The sequence below is a fragment of the Podarcis vaucheri genome, assembly GCF_965113315.1.
Source record: "Podarcis vaucheri genome assembly, chromosome: 16".
Taxonomy (NCBI): domain Eukaryota; kingdom Metazoa; phylum Chordata; class Lepidosauria; order Squamata; family Lacertidae; genus Podarcis; species Podarcis vaucheri.
Genome location: NC_138754.1, coordinates 17,747,063 through 17,767,720, shown reverse-complemented (window position 1 = coordinate 17,767,720; position 20,658 = coordinate 17,747,063). Strand labels below are relative to the sequence as shown.

At 47.1% G+C, this 20,658-nt stretch overlaps 1 protein-coding gene across 12 annotated transcripts in view; it reads left to right on the top strand.

The window, feature by feature from the left end:
- The window catches only part of PC (pyruvate carboxylase), a 256,716-nt gene that overhangs the window by 48,422 nt on the left and 187,636 nt on the right, over positions 1 to 20,658 (top strand). For 11 of the 12 annotated variants that reach the window (XM_082203891.1, XM_082203884.1, XM_082203887.1 and 8 more), the window contains 4 exons: positions 12,354 to 12,489; positions 15,010 to 15,194; positions 18,633 to 18,798; positions 19,667 to 19,812. In XM_082203891.1, coding sequence (XP_082060017.1) covers positions 12,354 to 12,489; positions 15,010 to 15,194; positions 18,633 to 18,798; positions 19,667 to 19,812 — 633 coding nt within the window. Of the gene's footprint in view, positions 1 to 6,508; positions 6,591 to 12,353; positions 12,490 to 15,009; positions 15,195 to 18,632; positions 18,799 to 19,666; positions 19,813 to 20,658 lie in introns of those variants that run through there. The other variant, XM_082203880.1, reaches the window with a different exon arrangement.

Genomic DNA, 20,658 nt, shown 5'->3' with positions numbered 1-20,658 from the left:
GCTCAGTGACCCACAGAATGCTGATTGGCTGTTGGGTAAGTGTGTGTGGAATGGAATGCTTGGACGAGAGCGCAATTGGCTGGAAGGAATCCTGTACAGGGGCACCCCACGCAGCAACCTTTTGTCTCAGCTCCCGCTGATTATTCCTGATTTAGACAGTTTTAGAGCAATTTCCCATGCATTCACTCTGAGTCAGGATTTCCAACAAGGGCAAGTAGATATTTTTGAGAAGCTCATGAGCCACAGCAAGGATGCATGACCACTCCTTCTTGTTTCTCCCCAGGCCCCTGAGGCATAGTGCCCCTGGCAACGTAGGTTCCGTTTAGCCAACATAATGGGTCAGGCAGCTATCTTCCTTGCTCAATATTATAGTGCTTGGGGATTGCATATTGTGATGCCCTCCAGATGTTGTTGAACTCCAAATTCCATTATCTCTGACCATTGGCCATTCTGGCTGGGGGCTGATGGGAGATGGAGGCCTCATCTGCACTATACATTTAAAGCAGTATCATACAACTTTAAACAGCCATGGCATTGTAGGTTTGTAGTTTGCTGAGAGTTGCTAGAAGATCCCTATTCACCTCTGAGAGCTACAGTTCCCAGAGTTCCCTGTGAAGTGGGATAGGTAGTTAAACTGTAGCTCTGTAGTGGGAATTGGGGCCTCCTAACAACTCTCAGCACACTTAACAAACTACAGTACCCAGAATTCTTCGGGAGAAGCTGTGACTGTTGAAAGTGGCACGATACTGCTTTAAATATATAGTGCAGATGGGGGCTGTGTCAAGGAAGGCTGGGTACACTGCCATGAGAAAAATGAGCCATCGCTGTCAGTGGTGTTATCCTCCCAAGTCCCTCTTCTGATCCATAAATGGACCAGCGCTTCAGTTTTTTCAGCTTAGAACGTGCCGAAGTGGGACAGGAGAAACCTTGGAGCAATATTGTCTTCTTGAAGAGAGATTTGTGGGGGTGGGGGTTGCTGCTGCTGCTGCAGCTGCTGAGTGACTTTACACATAACCTGGATAATTGTTTTGTTTGAAGTTTTAAGTCGTGCTCTCTCTCTTTCTCTTTCTGACTCAATCAGAAAGGTGTTAGAAGCATCTGGGAGGATCTGTGTGGGTAGGAGGGCACGCGTCTCTAAAAAATACCCTCTGCATCAAAGGAGGAAGGGATCCCACTTATCTTGTATAAGGGATGTGCTGTTTTTGTCACTGCTGTTTTTGCATCCTGCCTGGAACATAAGAAGGTAAGAAGAGCCTGCTGGATCAGGCCAATGGCTGTTTAATCTAATCCAGCATCCTCTTCTCGCAGGGGACAACCAGATGCCCCAATGGGAAACTCACAAGCAGGACCTGAGAGCAAGAGCAAATCTCCCCTTCTGTGGTTTCCATCAGATGCTATTCAGATGCATTGCTGCCTTTGACTGTGAGAGGCTTTAAATAAGATTGGACAAATGCATGGAATGGAAGGCTATCCAGGGCTGCAAGCCACAGTGGGTACGTTCTGCCTCTACTGTTGGGAGTCAGCGTGCCTCTGAATATCAGTTGCTGGGAATCACAGGTGGGGAGAATACTCTTGGACTCCAGTCCTGCTTGCAGGCTTCCCAGTTGAGGCATCTGCTTGGCCACTTTAGGAAGAGGATGCTGGGCTAGGATCGGTCTTTGGTCTGATACAGCAATGATCTTCTTACACTCTTCAGCTGCTTTTTCTTAGCAATTGTTATGATGACCCTGCAGAGGAGGTCAGCAACTTTATTCCCATACTGCAGATGGAGGAGTTGAGGCTGAGAAAGAAGGGGGCCTTGTCGAGGATCACCTAATGAGATTGCAGCTGGAGGGACTTTTGATAGTATTACGCCAGCTGACCCTGCACTATCCCTTGGCTCCGTTTCCACCTAGCTTTTTTCAAAAAACAAAACAAGAAAGAACCTTGGAAGAGTTGTGTTTTGAATCTTCTCTGTTTGCTCTAAAAATTGCCCCTCATCTTTCATGCATAAATTATTTTGCTTGTAGCTGTAATGTATCATTTTTCTTGTTATTTTTTTCCTGTGCGTCCATACTCCTCGCCTGTTACGCCAATATGGGCAGCCCTGTTGCCTGGGGCTGATGGGAGCTGGAGTCCAAAATGGCCGTGCTGGCCCAGGGCTGATGGGAATTGTAGTCCAAAACAACTGGAGAGCACCAGGCTGGCAAGGGTGTATTGCATAAGGTCATGTGGGGCAAAGCACAGTACCTTGATATATCTCCCAAACTCCTGTTTTGGCAGCTGACGTAGTTTGTCATCTCCTAAGTGATGCTGTTGGCTCTTAAGCCAATATTGTGATCCTCATGTTATTGGCTGCCCACAAGCTGAGGCTGTAAGATCAAAGTGCGCCACTTTGTACAGTACATAAACCTGAAACGTGTGTGCTATTCACTTGTTGACTGTCCCTGTGCCTGCATGTTTTGCAGAACAAGGCAGTAGAGAGGGCTACCCTGCTTCAGACTGCAGGAGACAAAACTGCATTTGTTATTTAGATTTGTAGTCCATGTATTCAGAAAAGGTTCAGAAAAAGGCAACCGAAATGATCAAGCAGGTGGAGTGGCTCTCCTATGCGGAAAAGTTGTAGCATTTGGGACTTCTCAGTTTAGAGAAAAGGAGAGTAAGAGGTGATGTGGTGGAAGTTTGCAAAATAATGCCTGGCACAGAGGAAGCGGATAGAGAGAAGTTCTCCCTCTGACATCACGCTGAAACTTAGGGATGTGCAATGAAACTGCATGTTGGAAGATTCAGGGCAGGTAAAAGAAAGTCCTTCACTCGCTCCCACAGGAGGCAGTGACAGCCACCAACTTGGGTGGTTTTAAAATAGGATTAGACAAATTCATGTTAGAGAAGGCCATCAATGGCTACTAGGCACAGTGGCTCTGCTCTGTTTCCATGGTTAGAGGCAGTAATCCTTTTGAATCTGAAACCCTCAGTTGGGGAGAGAGCTCTTGTGCTTGGGTCCTGCTGGGCCTTATGTTAGTTCCTCAAACCTTGGCCATGTTGGCATGTAGCCATTTCCAATTGCCTTTGTATTGAGGTGTCATCCCACTTGCCTGATTCCCAGCTGGATGATAATTATTATGCTAGAATAATAATTGCAAGGCAAAACATGTCTCAGAACATCTATTTCTAGCACGTTGAATCCTCTGTGGAGTTTCTTCTTCTTCTTTTGTATTTTTACTGACGTTGTTAAACATATTTTGGTTGTGTGGTAGGTGGGCGGGCAGGAAGGATAAGGGCTATTTGTGATGGCAAAGCTTGCTTCCAGAAGATAACATCTTGGTAGCTCATTGAAGAAAACGTCACTTCTCTTTGTCAGCTTTTTGTTCTGTGAGACAAGTCATCTGTGCAGGGATGGCTCAAGAAATTATGCCACCTGAGGCCAAGGATAAGATGGCGACTTTCCCCATTACAGGGATGAAAGATGACCAGGCTGGCAGGTGGATGTTACTTCAGCTTCCTTCAATACACCAGAGGGCAGGAGACAGTGACCACATTCACACCACATATTTGAAGAGCTGTCATACCACTTTGAAGAGTCCCGGCTTCCCCCAAAGGATTCTGGAGCTGAATCCTGTTAAGGGTGCTGAGAGTTGCTAGGAGACCCCTATTCCCCTCCTGCTGCCACAGTTCCTGGAGTCCCCTCTGAAGAGGAATGAAAATCACTTTGGAAAACGGAGGTGATCTGGCGGAATGAATGTTGCCTGATAAACACAGGACCTCTACAGAGCGGCTTTTTTGTGCTGTTGAAAACAGGCAGCCTTTGAACAGCTTCTTCATGCTTCTCACAGAATAAGTTCAAGGAGACGCTACAGATTAAGGCCTCCTTTTCACAGCCATCCCTAACATTCTTGCCACATAATTGTGCTCATGGGAAGCTGCTGCTGCTGATAATGCCACAGGTGAAAGGAGTAATACAAAAGGGTGATGACACATGAAGAATTCTTGCATTTTAATAGCTGTTTGCAGTGACATGCTAAAAGTCTGTGGACACAGAGTTGGTCATGCAACATCATGGATGTTTTAGTAGAGTTTTCTGCATTGCAGGGTGTTGGACTAGGTTATCCTTGGAGCACCTTCCAACTCTACAATTCTATGATTTTATAATTGTAGCCGTGTGTGTGTGTGTGTGTGTGTGTGTGTGTGTGTGTGTGTAAATAGAGGTCTTTGTACAACGCTCAGCACCCTTAACAAACAGTTCCCAGAATTCTTGGGGGTAGCCGTGACTGCTCAAAGTGCTGTCATGGTGCTTTAAATGTATGGTGTACATGTGGCCTAGCTTAGGGAGGTTCGGAACAGGCATACACAGCTCTATCCACACCCGACTCTCAGTATCTGCCACCTGAGGCCACAGCTTCACCCTGTCTCAGGGCAGGGCTGGCCCTGTGGAGAAGCTGACCCAACTCCCGAGTTTGCTCCAAGGCGTCTTTGGCATTAAGCAACCCTTTTGTCCTCCTTCCTTGAACCCAGTTATATGGGACAAACCAAACAGGGTTGTGCTTCTCCAGGAGGTGGGGAGAGCCCTCTTTCTGTAGCTTATCACTTAGTCCTTTCTTGTAAATGAGAAAGGTTCAGAAGGGTTTAAGTGATGCCGTTTTTCTGGTTTGGGGCCAAATGGAGGAAAGGGTAAGTTTTGAAATCTGTTGCAGAATTTGGAAGGTTGTGTACTTGGCTTGTGCAAGATTTATTTGCTCTTTCAGAGACCTTCAGGAACAAAGCCTGTTAAAATTTTCCCTTTGTGGAAGGGAGAAGAGCCCTCCTTTCTTCTTCCTCCTCCTGTGCATGACCACCTTAAGCTGGATCAGCTGACATTATTGATCCCCACCCCAAGAACATAAGATGAGCCTGATGAATCAGGTCAAAGGGGACTCATATAGTCCAGTGTCTTCTTCTCACAGGGGCCAACCAGATGCCTGTGGGAAACTCACAAGCAGGATTGGAGCACAAGAGCCCTCTGTAGTTTCCAGGAGCTGGTATCCAGCATCATTGCTGCCTCCAACTGAAGTGCAACAGCATAGCCAAAATGGCTACTAGCCATCGACAACCCTCTTCATGAATTTGCCCCATCCTCTTTTAAAACAGTCCAACTTGGTGGCCATCACTGCCTCCTGTTGGAATTGAGTCCCATAGTTTAACTGTGCACTGCATGAAGAAGCACTTCCTCTCCATTTCATTTCTAGGCCCAGTGTTCCACTATAACTAAAAAATAAACAAATTACAGGTGGACAGCACGGAGGCTTATAACCTAATATTATAGACATGCAAGAAAAATAGAGGGAGGGGAAAGGGGGCATTTTCAGAATTGATGGTTGCTTATGCATCAAATAGACAACGATTTGGGAAGCAAAAGCAGTGGCTTTGGGGGGGATCTGTAGTATTTTGTCCCACAAACACACACATAAACGCTGCAAATGGTGATTATTATTTTTGGGACCCCTGTCTCCTGCTGTTTTACTATCACCAATTCTTTTTTAAAAGCAGGGTTGTTTTACACCCTGGGAATAGTTACAGCTATTACTAAAACATGCGATAAACAGGATGTTGTTGCGATGACAATGATGTTCATCAGTGTCCCCCATCCTGGGACTCTCCAGATGTTGCTGGACTCTGATTACCAGTCCTAGCCAGTAAGATCTGTGGATAGGGACCGTGGGAGTTGTGATGCAGCAACATTGGGAGGGCACTAAGTTGGGGAACACCCTATCACAACATAAGAATGTAAGAGGAGTCTGGCTGCTGGATCAGGCCAGGGGCCCATCTATCCCAGCATCCTTTTCTCTCAGTGTCCAGCCAAAACAAAACAATCATCTATCTTCTGAAGGTTGGATCAGATAGTGTTGCTATTCCGAATATGGCTCAAGGAAACTGGGAGCATTGATGGCAGCATGCCTGGCCCCAAGACTTCTTGGCCGCTGAGTGGGCGCAGCTCAAGAGAAACTTCTCCCCAGCCATGATCCATTAGGATAGTCACCCCAAAATAAATGAGGGCCTGCCTTTGGCAAGTTCCCGTTTCAGTGGTGCTCACCTAGGAGATCTGTTCTCCTAAGAGGAGCCTGCTGGGTTAGGTCAGTGCTCCTTCTAGTCCAGCATCCTGTTCTCACAGTGGCCAACAAGATGTCCATGTGCCAGGCCTTAGTGCCACAGCAAGTCTCCCTCTCCTGCGGTTTCTTGTAACTGATTCTCAACAACATACCACCTCCGACTGTGGAGGTAGAGCACAGCCACCAGGGTTTTTGCTATCATAGCCAACTTTATTGCTGGGATAGCTCAGTTGGTAGACCATGAGACACTCACTCTCAGGGTCTTGGGCAAAAGATTACTGCATGGCAAGGGGTTGGACTAGATGACCCTTCCAAGTCTACAATTCTATGATTCTATGAAGTTCGCTGCCAACCAGGATGCCCGTGGGATGATGTCACAGTAAAGCGCAGCCTGTCTGATGACTGCATGCTGATGTCACTGAGGGCAAGTGAAGCAGTGCTGCTTTCTCTCTCTGCTCTTAAGTGACTGCTTTTCCGTCCTTTGACATGGCACCCAGAATATTGCCTGAGGGAGGCATTTGGGAGAAGGTGCCTCAGCCCTAACATACGCATTTTTATAATTCATAGTGTAGAATTATTTTTCAAATCAGACTTCTATTGTGCTAGGCAATGGCCGTGACATCATCCATAACTAAATATACAACAAAACCACAACCGAATCTAACAGAAACCTTTCTTACAAGGACAGATAAAATAGAGGGGAGTCGCGTATGGATTGTGTGAATTAGATCTCCAAGTCCTCTTTACAATTAACGGCTAACTTATCTAAATTCTTTGTCCTTATCTTCCTAGCTGCCAAGAGCATAGAGAGTGACTTTATAAGTTGTAAAATCGTTGGCATCACTCGGCAGCCACTTTCTGCTGCAGTTAAGTTGGTTTCCTGCACAAACAAAGGTCTGGATTCTTTTTCTTTGTGAAATAATCCTGCCTCCAATCCTTTCTTTATTTGCCTGCAGAATAGCATTACCCTGGGCTGCTAACTAGCTGCACCTTTCTCTTTCTCCCCATCCTGCAGACCAGAGCGCATGCTACATTTTTTGCTTCCCCTTGCCCTCCCCATCCCTCCTTGTGAGCAGGAGAGCCTTGCTTGGAGCAGATTTAGCAGAATGGCCAGTTTGCTAATGCTGGTCATTTGGAAGCGTCTGTCCGGGAACTGCAGCCCAACCTATGTAAGCCGGAGCACCTGCTCAGCTCCGCCGCAGACCCTTAAAGCGACACGCTCAGGCAGGTAGCCTTTATACAGCCTTGCGGTGGTGTGGCTTTCCTTATCGTGGCAGCTGGGACCTGCAAGCGCCCTAGTTCTAATTTGCCAGAGAGTGACTGGCAGAGATCAGAACAGACCTGGATGGTTAATTTGGAGGGTGGTGGGCTGTACTGCAAACAGTCATCCAGCCAGCAGTGGGGTTATATGCGGCAGGGCTGGCCCAGGGGCCTGCTTCCCTCGCCCTCTACTCCCCTGTTGTGCTTCTAATCAGCTCATTGGCATGTACAGACAAGTCCCCTCCACAGCCACCACTGTCACCAAGGGGCAGGACAACAGCCAGGAAAGAGGGTTTCTAAATGGAAGCTGTGTTCTGCTCAATTGCGCGTGCATAAGAGGAGAGGGTTTAGGGGATGGCAGACGGATGTGTTAAGAGCCGAGCAGGACGTGCCGCCATCACTTTGACTGCGCGGAGACGGGTCCCTCGGTCTCCAAATGGCACATTAGACACACGGCTTGCGGTGTGGTGTTGGGAAGGAGGGGGCAGAGAGGCTTGAATTTGCTTTTGTTTAAACGCCTTGGCTTCCAGGTAGTTTGGAAATCCCGAAAACTGCGGTTCCAATGAATCACCGCAAACAAGCGTGCCCGTGGAGCTCAGTTAGATTTGCACGCTGGCTGCCTTCCCTCCCTGAGTTCGTCCTGTTCCGCCCACTCCGTGTGTAGTTGGGGGCTATGTGTCTGCGGGGGCTGTAAAAATTATGTGCCGGCGGAACCTTAATGTTTTAGTATGCATAAATTATGCAAATTGAGCCTCTCTGCACAACTCTGCTCCTGCTAGTCATGGGGAGTGGAGCTCAAGTCCAGCCTTCTGACTAAGTGGGATCTTATCCAGCCACCCCTCTGGCATCTGAGGTTTGCCTGGCGTTGGAAAAGCCTGGCTGCTGGATCAGACCACTAGCTCAGTGGCAGAGCATCTGCTTGCATGCTGAAGGTCACAGATTCAATCCCAGGTGTCTCCAGGCTGGGCAGGAGAGAAACCCCCTGCCTGAAACCCTGGAGAGCTGTTGGCAGTCACTGTTGACAGTATTGAACTAGTTGGTTGGTTGGTTGGTTGGTTGGTTGGTTGGTTGGTTGATTGATTACATTTATATCCCACCTAGAGGATCTCCAGGTTATTGCCTGGTTTTCACATGGTTCTCCTCCTCTTTGCTATCCTTACAACAACCCTGTGAGGTAGGTGAGACTGAGAGGTTGTGACTGGCCCAAGGTCACAGTGAACGTCATGGCTAAGTGGGGCTTTGAATCACTGGCATAGTGGGGGGGGGGCCTGAGGGGGCTGTCGCTCTGGGCAGATTTGGGGGAGATTTGGTTGCTCCCCCACAACAGGCTCTTTTTCAACCTCAACGCTCCCTTCAATCATATGAGATGTGCTGAAACCCCTTAAAGTGCCATGGCTCAGTGGTAGAGCACGTGCTTTGCATGCAGAATGTCACAAGTTTGATCCCGGGCATCTCCAGGTAGGGCAGTGCAGAATTAAACTGTGGCGCTCGCTCTCACAGAACACAGAATGTCCACCAACTAGGATGGCTTTAAAAATTGATTAGACAAATTCATCAAGGTTGTCACAGCAGCGTGCCAGTCAGTCATTCACAGCTGAAAGTTGGAGTTAACTCTTGGTTGAGTGTCAGGCCTAATGAGCAGAGCAGCTCATTCTCTGTGGTCTTACTCCATAAAAACTAGTCCCCTCCTCCCCAGGGCTTTCCCCCAGCCATCAGGGACTGTGTCTGCGTGCAGCCAACCTCTCCTCCACCATTTTAATGCCTCTTCTGGTTCTGGGACACAGGGGAAGGGGGAGACACCTGTGACTCTTCACCAGCCTGACTCATCTCTGCCTCCCTCTTCCCCTTCCCCTTCCCCTTCCCCTTCCCCTTCCCCTTCTCCTTCTTCAGCTTCTGCCTCTGATTCTCTCTGCCATTGACTCTCCCAGCTCACTAAGCCCTGTTAGTTTTTCAGCTTTTGACACCTCCTCTTCCCAGTCTTTTCCCTCTTCTGCCTCTTCCGACTCATTGTTGTCCCACCACCATTCCCCGTGCTCTGAACCTTCTTCCTTTGGTGGTTTCCCAGTGGGTTCCTTCCACCATTCCTCTGTGCCCAACCAGTCCATGGCAAAGGAGAAGCCTATTGATGGCTACTAGTCTTGGTGGGTGTGCCCTATCTCCACTGTCAAGAGGCAGCAAATGTTTCTAAATACGGGAGAGTGTTTTTGCCCTCTGGTCCTGCTTGCAGGCTTCTTATAGATACATGTTTGACCACTGAGAGAACAGGATGCTGGACTAGATGAATGTGTGGCCTGATCCAGCAGCCAGGTTCTTCTTCTGTTCCTAGATGTGACCCTGCCCCACACCCATCCCCAACCTTACACGTCATTTTCAGTGTTAGAAACTGAGATATGAAAGCTAGAAGCTTAAGCCTAGGTTATGGGTGCAACAACGGAATGTCTAGGCGTGCTTTTTTAAATAACAAGAATACAAAGCTGAAAATGAATGAACTGCAGCTAAAATATTATGTTCATTTTTCACATGCTCTAGTTCTTCCCCTGCCCATCCATATTCTTAAGAGAGTCTCTTCTCCAGTCTTCAGAGAGTAGCTGGAAATGGGGAGGCAGAAAAAGCTCCTCCTTTCTTTCCACTCTGCAGTTTTAATCTGAAATCTCAGGCGCAATACTGTGCCCAGAGCTCAGAAACTGCTCACACTAATGAAATTCCCTGTCGCAAAATGCACCTAGAACAATGGGAGTTTCAGACACTGGTCATTTTCCCAGCCCTTGCCTACTTTCCCATTGTTTTAGGATTACCTCTGGCAAGTTTCAGGAGGATCTGTATCTTGAGGAAATGAACAACATGCACCGGAGTTATGGATTGCTATGACATGCCATGACCCTTTGGGTTAAAGTGGATCGACTGTAAGTCAAATAAATATAGACTCAATAAAACCATTGCTCTCCTATAGGCAAAAAACCATGCCCCCCCCAGCTCTTTTTCTCCACCTAGCCTGAGTGGCTGTTTTCCTTCCAAGGACTTTGGGGACAGGAGGGACGGCCGCCATCACCTGCATGCTAATTTTGGGTCTTGAGTGCTGGAGCTGCTATTGATTTTCGGAGGTATAAAAATAAATCTACTGTTAAACTGCTGATGTCTTTACTATATCCCCGTTTAGCTGCTATAGCACACTGCGTGGCAACAGACAAAAAGTCCCCCAGGCTGTCTTGGGGAGTGAGGGAGCCGTTAAAAAAGTTATTAGCCTTCTTAGAAAAAAGAGAAAAGGGAGGGAGGAGGATCATCATCATCCTAAAACTGAGTCACAAGGGAGCCCGCCTGCTGAGCTTGGGGTTTTTTTTGGGGGGGGGATTGCAGCGAGAGCTGACTCCAGGTATTGAAGGAAGCCTTCCCCAAGGTCTTGCGCTCTGAATACTTTGGACCATCAGGCCTGGGGCTGATGGGAGCGGTGGTCTGAAACAGTGGTACCCAAAGTGGGCTGTGGGATAAGAGGCAAGAGGGTGGCAGGGGGGCACTGGAGGTGGGGGGGGGCCCTCTGAGCATGTTAATCGCTTATTTATGATTGACCAGGCGAGAGCTAGAGCGAAACACCTTCCTTCCTTTGTATTTGAAATTCTGCTTCTCCCATTGCTTTCAAAGCTATTCCCTTTGGTCATGTTTGTTTGTATTTACAATTCTGAGCTGTCACAATTATTGGTAATAGCTATTGATTTTCTGATCAATTAGCTGCATTACATTTGTGATAGATGGACATTTGTGCATGTTTGTTGAGCACTTATATAGAAATACTTAATCCTATAAATTTTCTTCACCCTTACATTTTCATTAGTAAGAATGCTTTAAAGTATTTTTCATGCAGTATCTGGTGCCACTGGCTCGAGTTCAGTTTTATTGAATTAATTAAACTGAATAGTTTTAATTGGGATTTTGAAACAATGCACAATTTTTACTATTTTGAATTGGAATCGTAGATTTGGAAGGGATCACAAGGGTCATCTAGTCCAACCCCCTGCAATGCAGAAATCTTTTGCCCAACATACGGCTCAAACCCGCAACCCTGAGATTAAGAGTCTCATGCTCTATAAACTGAGTTATAAATTTTATTGCATTAGTATCTTTCTTAGTGCTTCGCTAAAGAATCTATGAGAGGTGACCATGGAACTGCTGCCTAAAAACCTCCAATGAAGGAGAACCTGCCACCTTCTGAGGGGGTCTATTCCACTGTCCAAAAGCTCTTACTCTCAGAAAGTTCTTTCTAATGTTCAGTCGGCATCTCCTCTCTTGTCATTTGAATCTGTTGGTTCGGGTGCTTCCCTCTGGAGCCACAGAAAACACATCCATCTCCCATGTGACAGCCCTTCAGAGGTACATTGACATCATAACACAAGTAGCTTTGCCCTCCATGAACATATCTAGCCCCCTTTTAAAGGCATCCAAATAACTGTGAGAAAGCTATCTATGGGAGAAGTGGCTTTGTATGTTCAAGACGGTAAAAAAGTGTCAACTATCCATTTCCCTCGTTGAGGTTAAGGAAAAGATCACTGGATGCTTGCGCCACTTAAAGCCCATCTTGACTCCATGTTGCCGTGAAGGCCCCTCCGAGTGCCATTTTAACTCTTTATCCCATCAACCTGAGATCTCTGCATGTTTGGAAGTGATTTAGAGTGCAGTGAACAGCGCTCAAGTGTACTGGAGTGCATTACCCAGCTTCTTTCTGCCTTTAACTGCCACCTGGAGAACTATTGCATTGTTTAACTTTCCTGGAAGGAATAAGGCAGTTTTGACTACTGCTAGCTGCAGGGGGGGAGGGCTTGATGGGTGAAGACTGGGCAGTTGCTGGGGGGGGGCTGCTCAGCCAGGTCCCTCTTTGAGTCTGGGGGCTGCTGCCATTGATGCCACAAGCTCTGTGTGGGTCTGTGTCAAATTTGTGCTTCGTGGTCCTACTTGAAGGGTCAGTGTCCTGTCCTGTGCACATCAGTGGTTGTGAGAATGCCTTAAAGCTAAGCCTGCTGATCCATCCCTTTTTGTCCGCAGATGTTGCAGCTGCGTTTTGCCAAGGGAGGGGTGGCCTTCTTGGCCCTCAAGCGGCTCTCGCTATGCCCTGCTGCTTTCCACAGCACCCAGCGCATGGAATACAAGCCCATTAAGAAGGTGATGGTGGCCAACAGAGGTGAGTTGGGGCTTTGGTGGGCGGGAGCTGTTGGGGACCATGACTTCTGTGCTAAGCCATTCTCATTCCCCATTAGGATCTGTGCTACCCTCCCCCTTTTGATGTCCAGAAGGCACCTCGCCCCCAAAGGAGCCATAACATTTGCCTAGAAGTCTCTGTCTAGTTCCTTTGTCATTCCAGATCAGAGACATCAGCAACACAGAGGCCAGACCCAGTGGCACCATGGCCACCTCTGTGCACAGCCAAGGCTGGAGACTCCATAAGAGTGGAGCTCCAGTGCTGTTTCAGTAGCAGTCATCTTCAGACTGAGCTGCAGCACTAGCTCGGTTGCTAGCTGCTCCTTCTGTGGGAGGAGCCTCTTCCGTTTAAAGTGGGGGGCAACCTGCTTCAGCACTCACTGACCGTGAAGAGGTTGTGGTTCTATTAGGTCAGTACAGCATCCTCAGGTTACAGAGAAGAAGAAGAAGAAGAAGAAGAGTTTGGATTTGATATCCCACTTTATCACTACCTGAAGGAGTCTCAAAGCGGCTAACATTCTCCTTTCCCTTCCTCCCCCACAACAAACACTCTGTGAGGTGAGTGGGGCTGAGAGACTTCAGAGAAGTGTGACTAGCCCAAGGTCACCCAGTAGCTGCATGTGGAGGAGCGGGGAATCGAACCCGGTTCACCAGATTACGAGTCTACCGCTCTTAACCACTACACCACACTGGCTCTCAGCACAATGGTTCCTCTTACAGATGTGCTTCTGGTTGGCTTGATATGACTGAGGCTGGCCCTCCCTCCCTCCAAATCCCCAGCCACATCCCTAGGGCCATGACAGGAATGCTGGTTCTTGCATGTTCCCAGCGTTATGCACCAAACCCTGCAAACCAATGCCAGCGTTGAACACTGATTAAACCCTGACGTCAGGGCAGTATATGAATTATAGAGATAATAAATAATATATAAAAGAATCCTGGAAGAGGCATTTCATTGTGTGTGAGAGAAAAAGGGTACATCTCCTTCAGGATATTTGAAAATTAAGGTGCAGGCAATGCTAATTACTAGGTTGTCATCAGGGCAAACTATATTTTAATTACTGGCTCTAAAGGTGTTTTGGCTTATCTTAATTATTGTTTTTAAGTTTGTTTTTATTATTTTGTGTTTTATGATGTTTTAAATGTTGTAAGCTGCCTCAAATCCCTACTTCATAGAAAGGTGGGATGTAAATGCTTTAAATAAAAGCAATAACAGCAATAATAGAACTGTAGCGTTAGAAGGGACACAAGGGGTCATCTAGTCCAACCCCCTGGTACTTGAAACTAGAGAATCCCTGACAGATGGTCATCTAACCCCTTTTTATATATATTTTTTAAAATAATTTTTATTAAATGATTTTATGTTACAAAAAAAACATTACAACCATACTACCACAAAATATAATTGAGAAATAAAAATTACATACATCAATATTTTGTATGTTATTTGTTATTTACCGTCTTATTTCCTCCCAAACATTCCATACAAAACACACACACACACAAAAATAATAATGAAAATAAATATTTTCCCCCTTTTATCTTACAGAATCTTTTCTTCAATTTTGACTTGCAAGTCCCTTCGCATATGTTTTATCTTACAACTGAATGTACACAAAACAATAAACTTTTCTACATAAATTTTCCAATACATTCAGAAAACATAATAAATCGTTAATTGTTATCCACCTCCTTTTACTTCCTTTGTCATTCGAATTTTATTTTGGAACATATCTTCTATAACCATCCCATTTTTCCGCATCTAACCCCTTTATAAAACTCTCCAATGAATGAAAGTCCACCATTTTCTGAGGGAGTCCATTCCACTGTCAAAACAGCTCTTACCATCAGAAATTTCTTTCAAAGGTCTAGTCTGAATCTCTCTTCCCTCTGGGGCTGCAGGAAAAAAGCTTGCTCCATCTTCTACGTGGCAGCCCTTTTGGTGTTTGGAGGCGACTATCCTACCACCTGTACTCCAGGCCAAGGATAACCAACACCCTTAACTGTTTCTCATAAGGCTTGATTTCCAGACCCTTGATCATCTTTCTCACCCTCCTCTGCACACGTTCCAGCTTGTCAATATCCCACTTAAACGGTGGGGTCTGACTAAGGCAGAGCAGAGCAACACTATTAATTCTCTAGATCCTGGACACTAGACTTCTGTTGATAGAATAGCATTAGCCTTTTTTGCTGCTGCATAAATAAATAAATAAAATAATAGTAATAATAATAATAATAATAATAATAATAATAATAATAATAATAATAAATAATAATAATAATAATAATAATAATAATAATAATAATAATAATAATAATAATAATATAGGCTGATGCTTGATACCTGCAGTTCTCCTGGCTGCTAAAATTAACTTAATAATAAAATCACCTGATTGATCGATCAATTGAGGTATGTGCTGAGTTGATCAAATGGTGTAGCTGCTTCCACATTGCAGCCCTCCTCTCCCCATTTTCGTGGGCACTCAACATTTGTGTTTTCCAGGGGAGATTGCAATCCGGGTGTTCCGAGCATGCACTGAGCTAGGCATCCGGACGGTGGCCGTGTATTCTGAGCAGGACACAGGGCAGATGCACCGACAGAAAGCAGATGAAGCTTACCTCATTGGCCGGGGGCTCCCCCCTGTCCAGGCCTACCTGCACATTCCGGACATCATTCAAGTTGCCAAGGTAAGAAGGACACTGGCTCTCACTGCCGTGAGTGGAATGAGCTATGGGGAGGCCAGGAGGGCTGAACCTATAAAGGAAGCTGGTGGTCTCTGTGTGTTCTCAGCTGCTTAAACAAGCATTTATCCCCATCCCCCCCGCCCCCCAGTTCTCAGCTGCTGCCTCTTCCCCAGCCCTTCATCTCTTTGGCACATGGACCTATACTCTGCTCTAGCTAACAAGAAAACATGACCCAGAAGTTCCCCCTCCCCAGTCCCCATGATTGACAGTGCCAAGGAAGGGGGGGGGAGGTTGCGTAAATTCTTAGGAAGAGCCACCTTCCTTGGCTCGCATTCACAAGTGCTTTATTAACTCACTTTGAGGTTTCCCCAGTTGGAAGAGAAGTTCTGGATTTAGCTGCCAAAGTGACAACCTGCCTTTGTCCTCTCGCTTTTCATGTGCACAGTTAAAGCTGGCAAAGGAAATGCTCCACTAACAAGGAGCGAATGTTGGAGGAGGCCTGGAATCCACAGGGTTTGCCATTAGCAGTGCAGCTGCAGCACAGCCTCGTTGACGCTGAAACAGTTGCAGGACCTGTAGGCACTTTGTTTGATAGGCAGCGGGAGAGTTTGGGGTGGTTGTGAGTGGTGGGCCCCTCCGCCTCGGTGTAGGTTAAGTCTTCCATTGTGCCCATGTGGGAGAAGCTGAGTGCTGAAAGGTTCAGTACAGATAAGCAGTTGGCTCCTTACCTCTCTTGCCCTGACCTAGCCACTGTGATTCACGCGACGGTCACCTCCAGGCTTGATTATTGTAACTCACTCTATGTGGGGCTGCCCTTGGACTGACCCAGAAACTCTAGCGAGTGCAGAATGCTGAAGTCCTCGCCACAGGATCACATTCACCCGGTGCTATGCCAGCTGCACTAGCTCCCGGTGGGGTACAGGATCAGGTTTAAGGTGCTGGTTTTAACCTTTAAAGCCCTATACAGCCTAGGACCCTCGTACCTACAGGACTGCCACTCCTGGTATGTCCCACGGAGGACCTTACAGTCTTCAAATAAAAACATCTTGGAGATCTTGGGCCACAGGGAGGTTAGGCTGGCCTCGACCAGAGCCAGGGCTTTTTCGGTCATCTGGTGGAACGCTCTGTCACAAGATACTAGGGCCCTGCAGGACTTGACATCTTTCCTTATGGCCTGCAAGATGGAGCTGTTCCGCCAGGCCTTTGGCCAAGGCACAGTCTGACCCTCTTTCTCTTTCTGTAATTCTCATAGAACTCTAGCCCAATGGTTGCCATTAATTTGATTCTGAATTGATTTTAGAATGTATTTTAATTAATTGACTGTGTGATTTTATGTACACTGTGCTATTTTTACTTGTTGTTAGTTGCTCTGAGCCCAGATTTGGCCAGGAAGGGCGGGATATAAATAAAATTATTATTATTTATTATTATTATTATTATTATTATTATTATTATTATTAGAGAAAGTCCTTCACGCAGCGCATAGTTAAACTGTGGAACTCACGTCTGCAGTAGGCAGTGATGGTTACCAACTTGGATGACTTAAAAATAGGATTGGACAGATTCATAGAGAAGAAGGCTATGAATTGCTACTAGCCATTTGGAATACTGTGTGCAGCTGTGGTCACTTTACTTCAAAAGGAATATTGTTGAGTTGGAAACAATTCAGAAAAGGGCAGCCAGAATGATCAAGGCTCGAAATGGCCTTAGCCCAGTATACCTGAAGGAACGCCTCCACCCCCATCATTCAGCCCGGACGCTGAGGTCCAGTTCTGAGGGCCTTCTGGAGGTTCCCTCGGTGAGAGAAGTGAGGTTACAGGGAACCAGGCAGAGGGACTTCTCAGTAGTGGTGCCTGCCCTGTGGAACGCCCTCCCATCAGATAGCAAGGAAATAAACAACTCTCTGACTTTTAGAAGACATCAGAAGGCAACCCTGTTTAGGGAAGTTTTTAATGTTTGATGTTTTATTGTGTTTTTAATATTCTGTTTGGGAGCCACTCAGAGTGGCTGGGGAAACCCAGTCAGATGGGCAGGGTATAAATAATAAATTATTATTATCGAGGGGATAGAGTTACACTGAGGAAAAGTTACAGTGCTTGGGACTTTTTAGTTTAGAGAAAAAGCGAGAAAGAGGTGACCTGATAGAAGCTTATACAATTATGCATGGCAAGGAGAAAATTGATAGAGAAAAGTTTTTCTTCTTATCTCATAATGCTAAAACTTGTGGACATCCAATGAAGCTGAATGTCAGAAGATTCAGGAGAGATAAAAGAAAGAACTACAATGAGGGAACTCCCTCCCACAAGAGGCAGTGATGGCCACCAAACTGCCTGGCTTTAAAAGAGGATTAGACAAATTCATAGAGAAGAGGTCTGTGGGTGACTACAAGCCATAATGGTTATGCTTTGCCCTTCACAGCTGGAAGCATTAATGCTTCTGAATACCAGTTGCTAGAAGCTACAAGAGGGGAGAGTCTCCTTGTGCTCAGGTCCTGCTTGCTGACTGCCCAGTGGGCATGTGGTTGACCCGCCTATGAGGACAAGATGCTGAAATGGATGCTTTGCCTGAACCAGCAGGCTCTTTTTGTGTCCTTAATGCGAGCACTGAGAGAGAGGGGGGGGGGTTGTGCTGGCAAGCATTATGAAATTGAAACGTAATTGAAAACCAGCATTGCAGTGCCCCCGAATTAATGGTCGTCAGAGTCAAATTTGCTGAGCTAAGTTGTGAAAATGAAGCACAATCAAGAGATCAAATAATTTGTAATAATAATGGCAGCTATATATAAAGCATTCAAACACTCATCTTAATGCACTTTCTTTCTACGATCAGCTGTCACAAGGCAACTTGACATTAGAAGTTTTCAGAATGTTCCATAAAAATCACAATGTGAAACAGCCACCACCGCAGCATCAGTTTTTGTCTGTCTATGAAGCCACCAGCAAGATAGGTCCGTAGCATTCTTCCTAATTTGCAGAGGGAGGAATTGAGAGGGCAAGAGAGAGCCCTAGGCTAGTGCATTCCAGATGCTGATGGACTCCAACTTCCATCAGCCCCAACCAGCACAGTTAATGGTCAGGGATGATGGGAGTCACAGTCACAGATTCCCCATCCCTGAATCAGAGAAGGGCAAGTCGAAGTTGAATGTCAGAAGACTCCAGAGAGGTAAATGAAAGTCCTTTTGCATACAGTGCATATATAAACTATGGATTTCCCTCCCACAGGAGGCAGTGATGGCCACCACCATGGATGGCTCTGAAAGAGGATTAGACAAATACATGGAGGAGAGGGCTGTCAATGGCTACTAGCTAGGATGATTTTATTTGCTGCGTTTATATCCCACCTTCCTTCTCTAAGGAGCTCAAGGCGACATATATAGTTTCCCCCCTGCTTATATAATCCCCACAACAGCCCTGCTTAATTTCAAACTCTGTGTTTCTGCAGGAGAACGAAGTGGATGCCGTCCACCCTGGCTACGGCTTCCTCTCTGAGCGATCTGACTTTGCCCAGGCCTGCATTGAGGCTGGCGTGCGTTTCATTGGGCCCTCGCCTGAAGTGGTGCAGAAGATGGGCGACAAGGTAGAGGCCCGTGCCATCGCCATCTCCGCAGGTAAGGGTTACGTTGACTGACAAGCGAGGGCGTGCCTGACTCCCAACTTGCACAGAGTTCCTTAGCCAATAAGAAGGCAGGATCAAAGTGGATGAGAGTCATCTAACACTAGCAGTCTGTGAGCTAGGTCTGTTCCCTCCGCTCCAGTTCTTTGTGTCCTCTGCCCCTCTTCCCTGCCTCCTAACGCAGCAGGTCTTTCGTGAAACTGGAGGCTTCTGAAAAAGCGAGCGGGTATGGAGAGCCATTGCAAATTTGGGGAGAGTTACAGAGATGCCACCACGAAGCGCAGAAGCTTTTAATTCTATTTTTATCCTGCCTTTCGTCAAAACTTCACAAGGCAAGCAATGTGGTCCCTGCCTCTTTTTAGAGATAGGATATTCCCCATGCTTCCCAGGCTGCTGGTCCTGGAGCACAACCATTGCACTTGCACATCCCTGGCTTTTAGGCCCTGCTTTAAACCTGGAATTGCCCAAAAGATGTGACCTGCGGGGGGGAGGCAGGGGGGGGGAACAGGGGTAGTGGGTACAGTAGGGAGAGAAAAATAGAATTGTAGAGTTGGAAGGGAACACCATGGGTCATCAAGTCCAACCCCCTTCAATGCAGGAATCTTATCTAAAGAATCCCTAACAGAATGCCATCTAGCCTCTGCTTAAAAGCTTCCAGTGAAGGAGAGTCCACAACCTTCCGAGGTCGTCTGCTCCACTGCCAAACAGCTCTTACCACCAGAAAGTTCTGACCTTTCACCAGAATCTCCCTCCTTTCAATTGGAATCCATAGGTTCAGGCCTCATTCTCTGGAGCAGCAGAAGACGAGCTTGCACCATCTTCTATTGCCTTTCAGTCTCCTCTTCTTCCCTTCTGCTCTCCAGGGGTGCCTGTGGTTCCCGGGACAGACGCCCCCATTTCCTCGCTCAGCGAGGCTCAGGAGTTCTCCAAGACTTACGGGTTCCCCATCATTTTCAAAGCTGCCTACGGCGGAGGAGGGCGGGGCATGAGAGTTGTGCGCAGCTATGAGGTAAGGGCTGCTACTTTGCTTCTCCTTGGCTTGCGGGGGCAGGGGTCTTGCACCCTTCCCACTGGGGGGTGGGTGGGTGGGTGAGGCTGGGTTGGTAGGTGTCCGGCTCCGTTAAAGTTTCAGGTCAGACATATTGCTTTGTTTCCTGTTTGGTGTGTCTTCAGGAGCTTTCTCTTGAAATCCTGCAACTTTCTATACCACAAGCATTCCGGTTTACATAGCATCCTGAGTTGGCTGTGCAAAAGTGCCCCTCCGGAGGGCAGTGACTACTGAGACAACATCCTGGAGGGGATGGTCCGATTGGGACACGAGGGGTGGGGAGAATTTGAGGAGGTGCCCAGTGATGAGACTGAGGAGGGACTCAGCAGGTATGGGAGAACCGCCTCAGGATCCCAGGGTCATCTGAGGTGTCAGAGGAGGCAATTGACAGGCAAGGAATCTGATTCTGGGGAGGGACCCAGTGGGTTGTTACCTTGCTGGCCATTCCCTGTCTCGCCCTCCCTGGCACCGTCTCTGAAGCCAGTCACTGCTGATGAGACTCTGCCCTTCCGGGAAGCGTCCAACACCCAGTTTGGCTCTGATTCATCACTGTCACCTCCTCTCTTACCTGGGACACAGAGACGCCAGCACAAACAGTCCCCAGGGTGAAGTTCCCATTTGCAGGCACAACCCCAAGCTGCATCCTGCTTCGAATCATAGAATTGTAGAGTTGGAAGGGTTCCAAATCGTCGTCTAGTCCAACCCCCTGCTGTGCCTATTCCTCTCCTTTAGAGCAGGAGCCCAGGGGGGGCGTGTCAACTGTTGGATCAACATTTTAGCTCACCTAGTCGTGCCCTGCGCTGGCTG